The sequence below is a fragment of the Neomonachus schauinslandi genome, chromosome 7 (assembly GCF_002201575.2).
Source record: "Neomonachus schauinslandi chromosome 7, ASM220157v2, whole genome shotgun sequence".
Lineage (NCBI taxonomy): Eukaryota > Metazoa > Chordata > Mammalia > Carnivora > Phocidae > Neomonachus > Neomonachus schauinslandi.
The window spans coordinates 46,771,285-46,785,691 of NC_058409.1; the positions used below are offsets into that span (position 1 = coordinate 46,771,285).

Consider the following 14,407-nt stretch of genomic DNA (forward strand, 5'->3'; position numbering starts at 1 on the left):
AAAAAAAAAAAAAAAAAAATTAAAAAAAAAAAAAAAAAAGAAAGAGGAGACAAATGGAAGTGGAAGAGGAGTGAGACAATAGATTCTACAGAACTTTATAGAGAGCAGTTTTCCTCTAAATAGGAAAAAAAAATTTTTTTGGACATTTTTATTTGCAATGCAGTTTCATCCAGAACACATCAAAGGCACCCTTAGAACTTGATGATAGAGCTAGCAGATTTTTTAGATGATCTAGTAGGATCTTGTTTTGTATGTTGCTCATCTGTGCTTGTACTTTGCCTTGAAGAGGTCCTAACTATTTACATAGGGAAAAATAGATATATAACTCAAATCCAACACTGAGGGTCTCACACACTTGAGAATTTAAAATTCTGAAAATAAGTTTAGGGAAGCTCTCCAGACCACCTCTCTCCCAAAAAAGACTGGGATAAGCCAGAGAAATTTTTTGTTGTTGTTGTTTTTTAAGAAGATATTTAGATGGTGATTAACATAACATAAGAAAAAAAATTCTGATAAAAAAAGAAGATATTTAGAAACAGACATCATTTGATTAACATTGATAAAATGTATCTCCTGAAATAAAATATATCTGTTTATTTTATTAAGATATTTACTACACTTAATAGAAAATGGAACTAAATTAGACCTTTTTAAATTTTTATTTTTACCTTGGGGTAGGTAAATCACATTCTGTATTTTAGTTTCACCATCTATAAAATATTAATAGGTAATTACAATTTTTATCGAAGTTAGTCTGAAGTATCTCAGAAAAAGGCACAACATAAATACCACAAACCATACATCATTTATAAATTACTATATTATACAACTATCTTACTCTGTATACTGTTTTGTTCTTTGTATTTATAACCATTACCATCTATCTCCTCACTACTTCTATTGGAATTTAGGAATACCTGGAAAACATAAATGGATGATATACAAAGATAACAGTAGAAAATGCTTCCTGAAATAACAGAAGACTCTGCCTGAGAGACAAGAAAATTAAAAATTTTCATGTAAATTCCCCAATATACCTGACATGTATATTGATGAGCCTACTCACAAAGAATTCCAGCAAGGTTTTTTATAACTGCAGATATAATCACTGGAAACCCCAACAATGACCACACAATAACCAAAGTGGAAGAGATGGCAAGTTGATCACTCCTGCAGTAATGTATCATCTTGTAGTTGCTTAAAATCTTCCTTGGCATCATTACAGATGTGCTCGTTGAAAAAGGGATCACTTCCTGATGTTCCAACACCAGAAGTATCCCCTCACTAAAAGGCTACCGTGCTCTTCTAAGCCTCCAGTGCTTGTGTTCAGTGTTCATCTCAAGATGCTACACTTTGACAGCTAGGTATAATCATGGCTGGTCTGCTTTCCCTTCAGCTACTATCTGAAGTATGACCTGTTTACCTGAACAGACTCCACTTTCAAAGCCATTACTGTTTTCTAAAGTAGTACTTAGAATCATTTAAAACCTTAGCAATTCACCAGATGAAACATGATGTGTCTTTGGGTGCTATCAATTGTGTAAAACCAATTTTTCAGGCACAAGCTTAAGAGGTGGGAGTGACTGTAAAGAATCTATTATGGGGGGGAAAAAAAGAATCTATTTTGACTCAAGAAACTTTGATAGTAATGTATAGCACTTTATAAAAAGGTAGCATAAGCATTTTCATATAGTACCTGAGTCTAAGAAAACCATTTTGCTGCAAATCAAAGTGAAAAGATTAATGATAAAATATGAGAAATTGTATAGGATTGTAAGATGCTAATGTCTCTCCCCAAGTTTTCCAAATTTTACTTTATATCTATTACAAAAGCTTTTATAAACACAACACATAAAGAAATAGAATCTAAAAGCTAGACATAAGAGGGCACCTGGGTGCCTCAGTCAGCTAAGCATCTGACTACGGCTCAGGTCATGATCTCAGGGTCCTGGGATCGAGCCCCCCCTTGGGTTCCCTGCTCAGCGGGGAGTCTGCTTCTTCCTCTGTCCCTCCCCCTGCTTGTGTTCTCCCTGTCTCTCTCTCAAATAAGTAAAAAAAACTTTCTTAAAAAAAGCTAAATATAAGGAACATAAACTGAAAATACACAATTTTGCAAATACTATGTATCTTACTTTACTTCAGATCAACTAGTCTGAAATAAATGAGATATACAGGTAGAGAGATAGGATAATCAGGCGAAAATTTTTATTAATTATTAAAGAAAGAAAAGATGCATCCGTAGATCCTGCAAAACTGATAATATAAATTATCTAATATGAAAATACATAGATGCAATTAAAACTCAATTTCCAATTAAAAAAACTAAAATGTAGATTAACCATTTCACTTCCTAATAAAGAAATGAGATCATAGATAAGAATAACAGAAAATCTGCAATCTCATTTGATCTTGAATTTCAACCTACTAAGCTACAAGTATATAAAAAGACCATGATTGAAATTTGATCAACATTTTCTGTAGGAAAAAGCAACCCAAGAAAAAAAGAAACTAAAATCATGTAGAAATAATAACAGAAGACTCTGTCTGAGAGACAAGAAAGACCAAAGTTTTACTCAAGGCTTTAAGATACTTAGATAGTTGCACACAATCTTTAAATCTCTTGCACAAAATGTGCTAAAGACTACCATGCATAATAATATGTCACCCAAGGGATACTTTAAAAAATCACTTTCCTTTGTACTGTACCAAGGGGAATAACTGGTACAGTACCATGTATATACTGTTTAGTATTATCTATCTTAAGACTGAATTCCTTTTTTTTTTCTCATTAGTTTTAAAAAGGGATTTTAAATGCTATTTGCATAAAAACAGAAACCAAGCCTTTAAATTTATGTTTTAAACCTGAATTTTTCTTACAACTTGTCATTTAAAAATCCTATTTTCATTCAGCATGTTTACACTGTGTACCCACTATGAACATGTCTCTATACTAAACACTGATATCTTTCTCAATGAAACTTTAAATTATTTATATATATAATATTATTTATTTGATTTTAATTTATACTTTCTAGTACTGAGTCATTTCAAGTTGCTTCATCCACGGCCCACTTTTTTAGGCAGACACGAAGAGTCAATTATGAAACCTACATTTTTTTCCACAGGAATTTTCTTTGTTTTTCTATTTGGGTTAATGTCATCTTGTCCCCACTCAGTTGTTGTGTTAGAATGTGGGCAGTGAATGAAGCAACTTGAAATGACTCAGTACTAAAAAGTATAAATTAAAATAAAGGCTCCGAGCCAATGTGAAAATGCCCTTAAACCCAATTATTAGAGTACCAGAAAATGCTGGGACAGGGTAGTTTTTAGAGCATAACATTTCAAAAGACAAACTAAAGTTGGCATTATAAACTCAGGACTTAAAAAAGAAATAAATTAGAAATTATTAAAATTCTACTTGTATTCCTCACAAGACATTTGAAATTTGAGATTACTCAAGTATTTAGAAATAGATATTAGACAAATGGTATCAGAAAAAAAGCAGTGTGCCAAAGGCCATATTTAAATTAATGATGTTATCAAAGGTAAACTGCACTCAATAAAAATCTAACTTAATATTTGTGTCATGAAAGAACACATATAAATGACTAAACATAAGGATTAAGACTTCTTACCCCATATTTACATTGGCGGGATGTTGCTCCATATTGGAAACGGCATTGCTCGTCAGCATCATACACCTGACCTGGGGCCACAGCTGGATAAAGAAAGTCACGCTTGGGAGGCTCATTATCAAGGCAAGTACCACGGCCTGAACTGTTCAACATAAAGGATCAAAGGAAATTAGGTACACTATGGACTATTTCCATCACAATTATGAAACCATGTGTTGAACTCTTTGTTTTAATAACTTAATGCATGAAAAGCAATATACTCTACCAATAAATAGTCATATAGCAAAACAGAATAACTTTACTGAAATGTGAATAAGAGCTCCAATTGTTTTTTCCAGCACCAAGACACAATAAAAGCATCTCAGACAACAATCTGAAAATGTCATGTTGGCCTTAAAACACTGTTTTAAACTAATTTCTGAAGGAATCAAAACAGAATTTCATATTACTCTAAGCTTCTTGTTTGTTTTCCATGAAAATATAACCACATCTGGTAGTAGAATTAAAAACATAAAATGTGGAAAATTAAAAAAAAAACAACCACCACCATGGTTGTAATTCCTAAAAGACCTAATCTATATACTCCTCTAACTTGGGCAGAACAATAGATGCTGTAGTAAGACATGTCCAAAGGTTCTTGAAATATTTCACTAATAAATGGGCAGAATGACAGATGAGGCCAAGATCCAAAGTTCTCTCAAGTATATTAGAAGTGTTTAGTCTCTCAAAAATTTCATATTTCATCTAGGGTCATCAGAGTTGGAAAAGAGAATGTTCTCCTCTCTGCAATTTCTGCTTTTCAAAGTATGCTTGCACTCAAACATAATATTTTAATTCAGTGGAACAAATAACATAAAGATCGCCAAAAGCCAGACAGAATACCTTAGTTTAAAGAGCTTTATACTTTGCTAAATATAATTGTTCATTTTTTTAGTCAGTGTGCATAAAATAGGACAGATGCTTTTTTACTTTCATTTCACATGTGAGTAACTTAGAATTTTTAAAGAATTCCTATGCCAACATTTAAAAATTTTTTCCAACATTCCTGTCAATTGTGCCAGCACTTGTGTTTTTTTTTCCAAATCTTTTCCATCCACTTTGCCAAAGGAAAATAATTTCACAAGTAGAAGTTCCTCAACTATTATTTAGGACAGTACAAATTTTCATTTATAGATAAGTAAGAAAGAGCCATGCATAATAATGAGTTTCATATTCACTTATTATTTTGTCATACTTCTTAAAAGGTAGAAGTTAATTTGCTATATAAAAATGTGTATTTGCACAGCAGCAAATTAATACATTTTTAAAAATTGAACCATACTACTCATAAGGTGATAGATCAAAAAACTCATGGGGCAGAACACTGTCTTCTTTACACCCTTTCATTTACGCCCCTCTTGATTGGTTTTTCATCAATAAAAATATTTAGATGGAATAATAAATGTGTTACTAATATAGATGAGTTTATTATTGGCTATTATAATCATTTCGCTTGTCACTGTTGAAGGTATTTAACAGAAAACACCTTTTTTTACCCAGCTATCCAGTTTTCATGACAGAACGCTTTTTACTTCCTATTTATTTACTTTTAAAAATTGACATGCAGTAAGAGAAACGCTTTGCAGATGAACTTTTAAAATAGCAAGCTCTTTTTATTTTATTACATAAAATATCTTTAATCTACATAGATATGCAAATTTTAGGCAAATGCAATTCTACCAGTAAATTCAAAATTTTATATTAAGATTAATGATAGAGGTCAAATGTGAAAAGCATACAGAAAGAAGACAATTTTGATAAAATGTAATATTCATGAAATAAATCAATTAGCAGTTTAATCCGTAATTTTTCTTCCAAAATATCAGTTTCATCTCCATCTACAACAGAATTATGGAAGTCTTTATGAAAGGATTGAAATATGTTAAAAAAAAAAAATCAAGTTAAGTACTACTATAAATCAATGGGAAAAATTTAAGTACAGGGTCCCATAGGCAAAAATATTTGCCGATAGCATAACAAAGCAAGTATACGATATAGTCACCTAAGTAGTGTTAACTCAAAAATCTATTAAAAATTATTATACATAATTACTTGCTGATATAGAAAATTAACCAAAAACCTAGAGGAAGTACTATATGGACCCCTCCCCCAAAAGAGGTTAAGAATAGATACCCTGGGGAAAAATTATTTTCTGATAGCAAACTGAAATTTGGCTTAATCCAGAAGGAAGAAAGAATAATTGCTTCATCTAAAGTTCTTGTTCCCAGGTATTGATGATGTTCTAATCATGGTTCATGTTCTTTAAAAAATACCCAATCCAACAACCATTGGAAGGGCCTCTAGACAATAAAGAAGGCATGTACTGTGGCAGCCTGTGAATAAAGTCTTCTGATAAGATTTATTCCAAAAGTGGATTTTTGTTTCAATTTTTTCTAAGTATTTACTGCTTTGTATTAATGTTGTTGAATTAAATATCTAGGGTGCCTGGGTGGCTCAGTTGGTTAAGCGACTGCCTTCGGCTCAGGTCATGATCCTGGAGTCCCGGGATCGAGTCCCACATCGGGCTCCCTGCTCAGCGGGGGTCTGCTTCTCCCTCTGACCCTCTTCCCTCTCGTGCTCTCTGTCTTTCATTCTCTCTCTCAAATAAATAAATAAAATCTTTAAAAAAAAAAATCTAGATAAGCCTTACTCTCCTTTTCTGTATATTTTCACAGAAGAATAAAACACTGTATGAAATAAAATATAAACAAAAAATAGAACTTTATTAAAATGGACGTGTATTTAGGAATACAGCATCAACAAAAGGCCTTTTGAAATGGGTTTGGCTATAGTATTGTACAAACCACTAATGCTTACATGTCAGATGTCTTACCTATTATCGGCTCTGGGGAAACAAGGGTAGGGATATGATTTAAATTGTTTCTACATTTTGGGTAGAAAATGTACTATATATTTTTCTTCTACTAATCACATTTGATATGTATAGTAAAACCTGGATTAAACTATTTGGAGGGTGTGGTAGTTTTCATATTTTAATTCTTAACTGGAAGTTAAATGACACAAATATTTTTTGCATAATGTTACTAAAATTTCCTGATACTTTCAAGTACGTTAAATCTCTAGATCATAATTATTTTAATTAACTCTTAGAAAATAATAATTCTGGATATTTCCATGCCTCTGAGTCATCAACTGCCATTATGAAATACCACAGATATAAGTGTAGAAGGTAGGGGACATGGATCTGAGAGATGTATATTTAACCCTAGAAGGGTTTTTTTTCTCTTAGAAAATTCCCAAGAGCTCAACCCTAATCATACCCTTCACTTTCTCCAGAAGAAGTAACTAATATTATGACTTTTAATATAATTATTTCCATGCTTTTTTTTAGTAATTATTCATCTCTCAATTATTGATCTGCCTATTTTTGGACTACATAAAAGGAGTAATAGTGTAGGTTTTCTTTTGTGACTTTATTCTTTGGTTCAATATTATGAATGTGAGAAACATCCATGCTGATATGTATAGCTGTAGTCTGTTCATTAATATTGTTAATATTCCATTTAAGACTATGGCACAATTATTTATCCATTCTTCTATTAACAAACATTTGCATTATCCTTAATTTCTGGAAATTGCAAAGTATGTTGATATGAACATTTTTGTACAGGTCTCCTGGTACAAATATTTTTTCCTTTCTCAACATTATTAGATGAGTTATTTTCTTATATTTTGTAATTGCATCTATTTAACAAAAGGGAGATATGAGTAATTATTATTAAATCTAGGGTTCTAGCTAATTAATATAACCATACAATTCTTCTGATGCTGAGTCTAGTGTTATTTATGCTACTCTTATCAAAATAATAATAGTAGTGGTGTTATATATAAATCTTCTTGATTTTTCTCATCAAATGGCACTTTTAAGCATAGATGGTCTGTGCTTTGGTCATATGTAAATTTTTCCACTCAGAAAACAGAAACCTCACTCTAATAAATTAAATGAAGAGCACTGTTGGTTTCCATCTATGAGATACTATTATAACTTATTGTTATTAAGTAGTGATATACTTGTCCCGAGCAAAACTATATACATAAAAAGTAGAACTCTATTTCCGTAGCAGCATACATTTCACTACTAAAAGCCCAATCTTTATTAATATCTACAGCAATAAAGATGATAATAGACTCTACTTTTGCTTATGCATCTAAGACAGAAAAAATGTGTATTAGCTTGAGAACATGCTTTTTCCTAGATTATGAAATTCTTAGTAAATCAAAGTATATTTACATTTCCAGAAATCTTTGCAGCATGATAGCAAAATCATATTTCACGTATTCTACCTCTAATTTAGAGAAGTCTTATTTACATAGTTTGAAAATTAGCCTTAAAATGGGAACATGAGCCACAGTTGAATCTTCAGCTAAAATTTACAGATCCCTATGTAAAATATGCACCCTTGGCTTTGTTTCCAGAACACATGAGCACATTTTCCTAATTGCAGTTTTAGATTTTTTACTTAAACAATTATACTATAAAGTATAGACCTTCAGCCTACAACACAGTGGGTCAATCTAAAAAATAAATCTTTCTATATAACCCTATACATATCTTAACAGTCTTTTAACAACAACAACAAAAAGTTAATATTTAATGCCGACTCCTATTTTCTACCACAAAACTGTGCTCATACACCTAAATTAAACAAAAATGAATTAGACTGTATTATCTATGGCAAGTCAAGTGTCTTACCTACTAGATTATTGTAAACTGCTTTATCAGTCTTCACAAAACAAACAATAACTACCTTCTAAAATGAGTTCCTCTAAGTCAGACCTTTCTCTCTTGCCCTCTGTATGACTGGGATGCTTGAAGAGAACTGAATTTGAGGCTTCCAACAAACACCATACTGCTAATGATTTACTCCCCTATGCTCTCTTCTCCATATATAATTATGACTTATCAAAGATTTTTATGAGTTAGGGCAAAGTCCCCAAAACATGCCTGATAAATGGAAGGAGGAGAAACCTGTTTTGCTGTTTCTTGGGCTCCATATAAAAAGAGGGCCCATCTATGGAATTGATTTCCATTTAAATTTGACCTTCAAAGTTAACTGCTATAGAGGAAATGTGAGTGTCTCAGTTATCCTGTTCATCTTATATCACTTTCCTTGTAGCTCTTTCTTTCTAGTTCACCTTCTGCCATTATATTGCCTTTCTTTTATTCAGCTTCCATCCTTTCTGTGAAAATGGCTAGTCTGTATTTAATTTGGAGCTGTAGGAAATTTTGCTATGGATCTCTGACAGTTCAAACAATTTAACAGACTTTAATTTAAATAGAGCAAAAGTTGATTCACAGAGGCTCCGGAATTTTTGAAAACTATATGAAATTACTCTGTACTACCGCTAAGTGGTGGAAAATGTATGAAAAACTGGCCTAAACTACTTCTGGCTGCCTTCCACTGCCTGGTAAATTAGCCCATAGTCATCAATGAGTGTGAGCCATAATACCAGGTTCATCTTTCTCTATTTTCTAAATAAATAAGTAAATAAGTCCCGCAGGCAGATAGGAAGGACACTACCTGCAAAGCCGTCGTCGAAAACATCAGAAGCTGGCATAACACGTCCATTTTAACGGAAATGGGTTCTTTATTATTTAATCAGGACGGCTTCTGGGCGATTCATGAACCACTTATTGAATCACCGAGTTTAAGAAATCTGAAAAAAAATATTGGGAGTTGGTAAAACACCATCTCCTGATTGATCAATAGCACCTAGTGTTTCAGAAAGACACGAGAGACTTTACTCTATTGGCATTTAAAGGCCATGGAATTGTTTTCAGTTGAACATAGTGAATAGTGAATCTCTGTAAATCATAGAAAGCTCATTGTTAGAATCCACCATCATCTTGGGCCTATACAGTCACTAAGTAAAGAAAGGTATGCATTTTGTTGGCTGGGCTGTAGTTCCTAAACAATTCATCTTTCAAGATTTCTTTTTCTTGAGAAGAGAAACTAAAATAAAATGTTATGAGTCTTTTTGAGCCAACTATAAAACATAAATGTAACCTCAATCCCTGATCAAAATATCACTGGATTTTTAAAAATATCACACATAGCTGTTAAAGCAATTAAGCCAACTGTATTAATAAAAAGGAACAAAGAAAATCAAGAAAGTTACTATTATGTCTTTGTGCTCCAGTGAACTGACCTTTTTAAAGGGCGCTGTGTTTAAAAAACCTTATTGCTTGGTCAGATTATAATCAGAGTTGTTTAGTTTATTATTAAAAAAGGGAAAAAAGCCAACTTTCCCCAAATCTCTACCTATTGTCTTTCATATCTATCTTTTACTAATGGCTTTTACTGTGTGAGCATTCCCATGAGGATGCACAACAGAAATTTTTTTTTTTACAACAGAAATATTTTTATAAAATACAGGATAAATAAGCCCTTTAGAACCCTGTCAACACTAATCATGCTTACATACAAAATGCAAAGAGGCAATAAGGCTTAAATAATGCTTTTTGGATTAATTCTTTTAATTAATTCAGTGGAACACTTTATTGCAACCAGTAATAATTTTACATCTCTCACCAAATCTGTGGTGGTTTCTTAACAGTAATTAGTAATTTAGGGATTCCCTTCCCAAGTATTTTAACTGCCTTAATACAGTTTCATCAAGGCAGGGTCTGGCAAGACCTCAAAACTGGTCCTTGTATTAAGTATACAAAGATGGTCCTAGCAAATAGGCTGGGCAAAAAAAATGGATAGGGGAGAAAGAAAATTGGTACTTGGAAAAAAAAAAAAAAAACATGAGGAGAGAAGACTTCAAAAATGCACAGGCATACTGAGCATATTATACAGTTAGTCTTTCTGGTGATAGACACTAAGATTCCATTATAAAAACATGAGCCAAGTCAAAGGAGAAATTCCAGATTTGGTTTGATTTCTGGAGAAAGCAGATCTTCAACAATGTTTAAAATTTAGGTAATATGATCTCATTAAAAACATCTTGGAAAATGATAATGCTAGGGCTTTGTGTTAAAAACCACCAAAAGATGTCAAACAAATTTTCTGTCGTCTATCTTTATAGCTTTCAACCCAGTTTTGGCATGAGGTAAGTACAGTGTTATAATTACCTATTACTAACATTAAAAATTTTTAGGTTATGGCATAATTATTCTGAGGAACTACCTTCTGATATGAATTTCCAATTCCTTCTATTTAATTATTACATTAATTCAAAAAAGGCCATTTTAAACATTTATCTTTTGATCTCTGATTGATGAAACCGTTGTGCTAGGTAATTTAAAATCTCTTGTTTCGGGTTTTAAAAAAATACATAATTTTAAGTTTTCAGAAGTTTCAGCTATTAGCAGATATGAGCCAAACATTAATAAATAATATTACCTTACATAACCTAACTGAATTTTGAAAGTTTTAGACCATTGTCATATAAATGTGAACTTTGAACAAAGACAGTTTTTAAAAAGAATTTCTGTAGTTCACGTGTGTTTTTTCTATGATTCACTTTTTCACAGAGTAAATTTTACTCTCTCCTCCCCAAAAACACAATGGCACAAAACAGCTGAAAGTAATGATAGAGCAATAAGGTTTAAAGCCTCGATATTATTTAAAGTAATATCTATCACTTAATGAATGTCTACTGTTTCATATACATTATAACATTGTACATAATTATATATATACAAAAACCTGAAGATGTATGTATTTAACATGTGAGGTCACTGAAGATTATGAAAGGTCAAGTAACATGCCCATGGTCACACAGTTATAAAGTGAAACCTAAGTCTGTAAGTTTCTGAAGTCCAATCCTAAAGTCCTATGCAGGTGAGATGTGGAAGAATATCTGCTTTCATAAACATAATTACACCTCAGCTAATTTATTTATTTCACATTTAAGTAACCAGACTCTTAGAATATATATTAAAAGATCAGCAAAGAAGTTCTCAAACTACAGAAAAGATGAGTCACATAATAAATTTTCAAAGACAAATTTTCATTTTCTCATTTTCATTTGCTGGGTGTTTGGTTTTTTGTTGTTGTTGTTTGTTACTATTAAATACTTCAGCATTCCTAAAAAAAACTTAGTTTTTTCAACAACAAAATGAAATATATAATCACTGAAATTAAGTTTGGCCTACACACTATTAAGCTGTGTAAATCTAAATTCTTTCTGACATTGTTTCCCATTTATTGAACATCTCTGACACTCACATCATCAACCCCACTTATAGCCTTGCTCCAGATTCTTTAATCTACCAAGTTCTGCTTGAGTATGAAGGAAAAAATTTGCCACAATGATATATTAAAGTATTTTGGGAACAGCCTGAAATATCACCCTATAAAAGTTACTCATTATGCAGTTTGAAGCACTGCATATTAGGCTTCTACCAATGGCTTACTTCTGGAGCAATTCATCATCACTCTCCAGAGATTACTTACTCTAGAAAGCTGGTGATATAGTCTCGACTGCAGGCAGACCAGGAAAAAGGATTGGTATTTGCAGTAATGTGAGCTGCCATAAGTTTTGCTGCTTCATGACCTTTCGTCCCACAAGAATTTCCAATTCCATCATGGTTCATACCAAAACTGTTTTAACAAGGAAGAAACATAAGAAACATAAAAGAAAGAAATAAAAAAATAAATAAAACAAATGAACCCCCAATATATCCTTTATTTCCTTATTTGATCATTTGTTAGCCTTATCAACATATAGCTTCTATCAAGATCCTCTAAGGAAATACAGGATTAAAGTTAAGGAGACTACAGAATAATTCTATAATACAATTTATTTTTAAATCTCTTTAACTGATCATATACTTTCAAATATTAACTTACAGGATACAATCTTTCCTTGAACAGATAAGGAATATATATTAATCCTCACTTTATAGGTATGAAAAACTGAGATTTAGCAAAGATAAATGACCTATTAAAGATCATACAGTTAGTGTTAGTAGAACCTGCCTTTTAACATCCTAGAGGTCACGCTACCTCACTATGCTGAATTTAAAAGAGAATTATAAATATATGGTTATAATCCATTGAGTTCTAGGTTAAAGGTCAAATACAAAAATCATTTTCTTATTAATATAGATAAAAGAGAATTCAATACATATGCAATTTATGTTTGTATGTGTATGTGTGTTTTCAAAACACCTTTTGAAAAATCTTGATACATTTAAGGATTATGATTATAGAGTTTTTCTTTACCTCGGTTTCCCTTCATTATTCAAAGCTTGTCTTTGCCATTTTCCCCCTGTGTCCTATAGCCATGCTTAGTGCTATTATCAATGTGATATAAAAACATATCTCAATGATAAATCATAAATTTTTTCTATAAATGATATGAATATGAATAAATTTTAGTCTTTCTCCACAGATAGCCAAAACTTTCACTATTAGTGAAAAAATAAAGTTATGTGTCCATTGTGACATCCTAATAAATATACCATGATATGTGTTCAAGGAAATAAGTAATTTGTGTGACAAGAGTATAAAACAGATGAGGACAGTTGTTGGAGAAAAAATTGGAAAGGTACTTGAGAAGAGAGAATTACAATAATTGAAAGTAAATAATAATTTTGGCAGTGCAGAGACACTGAAGATTTCTGAGCAAGAGACTATGGAATTGATCTGTATTTTAGACAGGTCATTATAGTAATTCTATGGTGGAGACATTGGAGTGGGAAGAGAATGGAGGCAGGGAAAGCAGATGGAAGATCATTACCAATTGAGAAATGACGTAGGTCTGAATAGGGCACTGGATAGAGAGGTGGGATTATATTTGAGATATGTTTAGGAAGCTGAATGAATTGGTCTTCATAAATACAATATAAAAGAGCCATAATAAAGATATATCATATGTGGGGCAAAGAGATGAAACTAGTAATTCACATGGAGGAACAAACATAAGCATAGAAAGAGAAATATAGAAGAGTGTTTACCCAGAGCCCTAAATTAAAACACCAAGTAACCCACCAAAATAACCAAAAACTAAATACACCAGTATTTAGTCTTCTTATTTGACATCAACACACTGGAATCAATCTCTTTGAATGATCTTCTAGGAACATGATGGTGGAGTTTACAGTTTATAGAATTAGATATAATTCTGTCAAAACAATCACCTGCAGAGTTACATAGAAAGCTCCATAATGTAAATTTATAATTCAATAAACAATATTCTATACTTCTCTCAAAGGCTGATGCTATCATGTGAATACTACTATTATTCTTCTCAAATGATGATAGCTTTAAAAAAATTATTTCCTTTTGGCAGCAGCCTTATACATATGCCTGAGTCATATGAAGATAGGTATAGGCAGACACAGATGGCTTTAAGAAAATTATTTTCCAGATCTTCAAATTCCTTATGTATTCTTTTCTAAAAAAAAAAAAAAAGTCAAGCTTCTCCTTTTTATATCTTATTTCTCCTACCTTATAAAAGAAAAACTTATCCTTTACTCATCTATAATTTTACAATAGTTCATTGCCTTGGGGCCTAAAAATGTGGGTTTCAAGAAGAGACAATCAAAACCATTTTGTATCAGTGTTGACAAAGAGAATGATTTTAATGATTGAATAACATGTAGTTTCTTGTTTTCATCAAGTTTACAAGAGAATAGAATCAAATTAACAGTCAATGGGTTGTTAAAATTTTTTTCTGATGCTAGATCACCATTGGTTATGTTCTGACAAATAATTCAAAAGGAGTTCAACGAACTGAGTGATATTTCTACAATAAAC

The 14,407-nt window shown here is 31.8% G+C and overlaps 1 protein-coding gene across 1 annotated transcript in view; it reads right to left on the reverse strand.

Moving 5' to 3' along the window:
• Positions 1 to 14,407, reverse strand: part of ADAMTS6 (ADAM metallopeptidase with thrombospondin type 1 motif 6) — a 306,464-nt gene that overhangs the window by 123,417 nt on the left and 168,640 nt on the right. Inside the window, exons 9-10 of the mRNA XM_021702211.1 lie at positions 12,101 to 12,247; positions 3,636 to 3,777 (exon numbers count right to left, since the gene is read on the reverse strand). Coding sequence (XP_021557886.1) covers positions 3,636 to 3,777; positions 12,101 to 12,247 — 289 coding nt within the window. The remainder of the gene's footprint in view (positions 1 to 3,635; positions 3,778 to 12,100; positions 12,248 to 14,407) is intronic.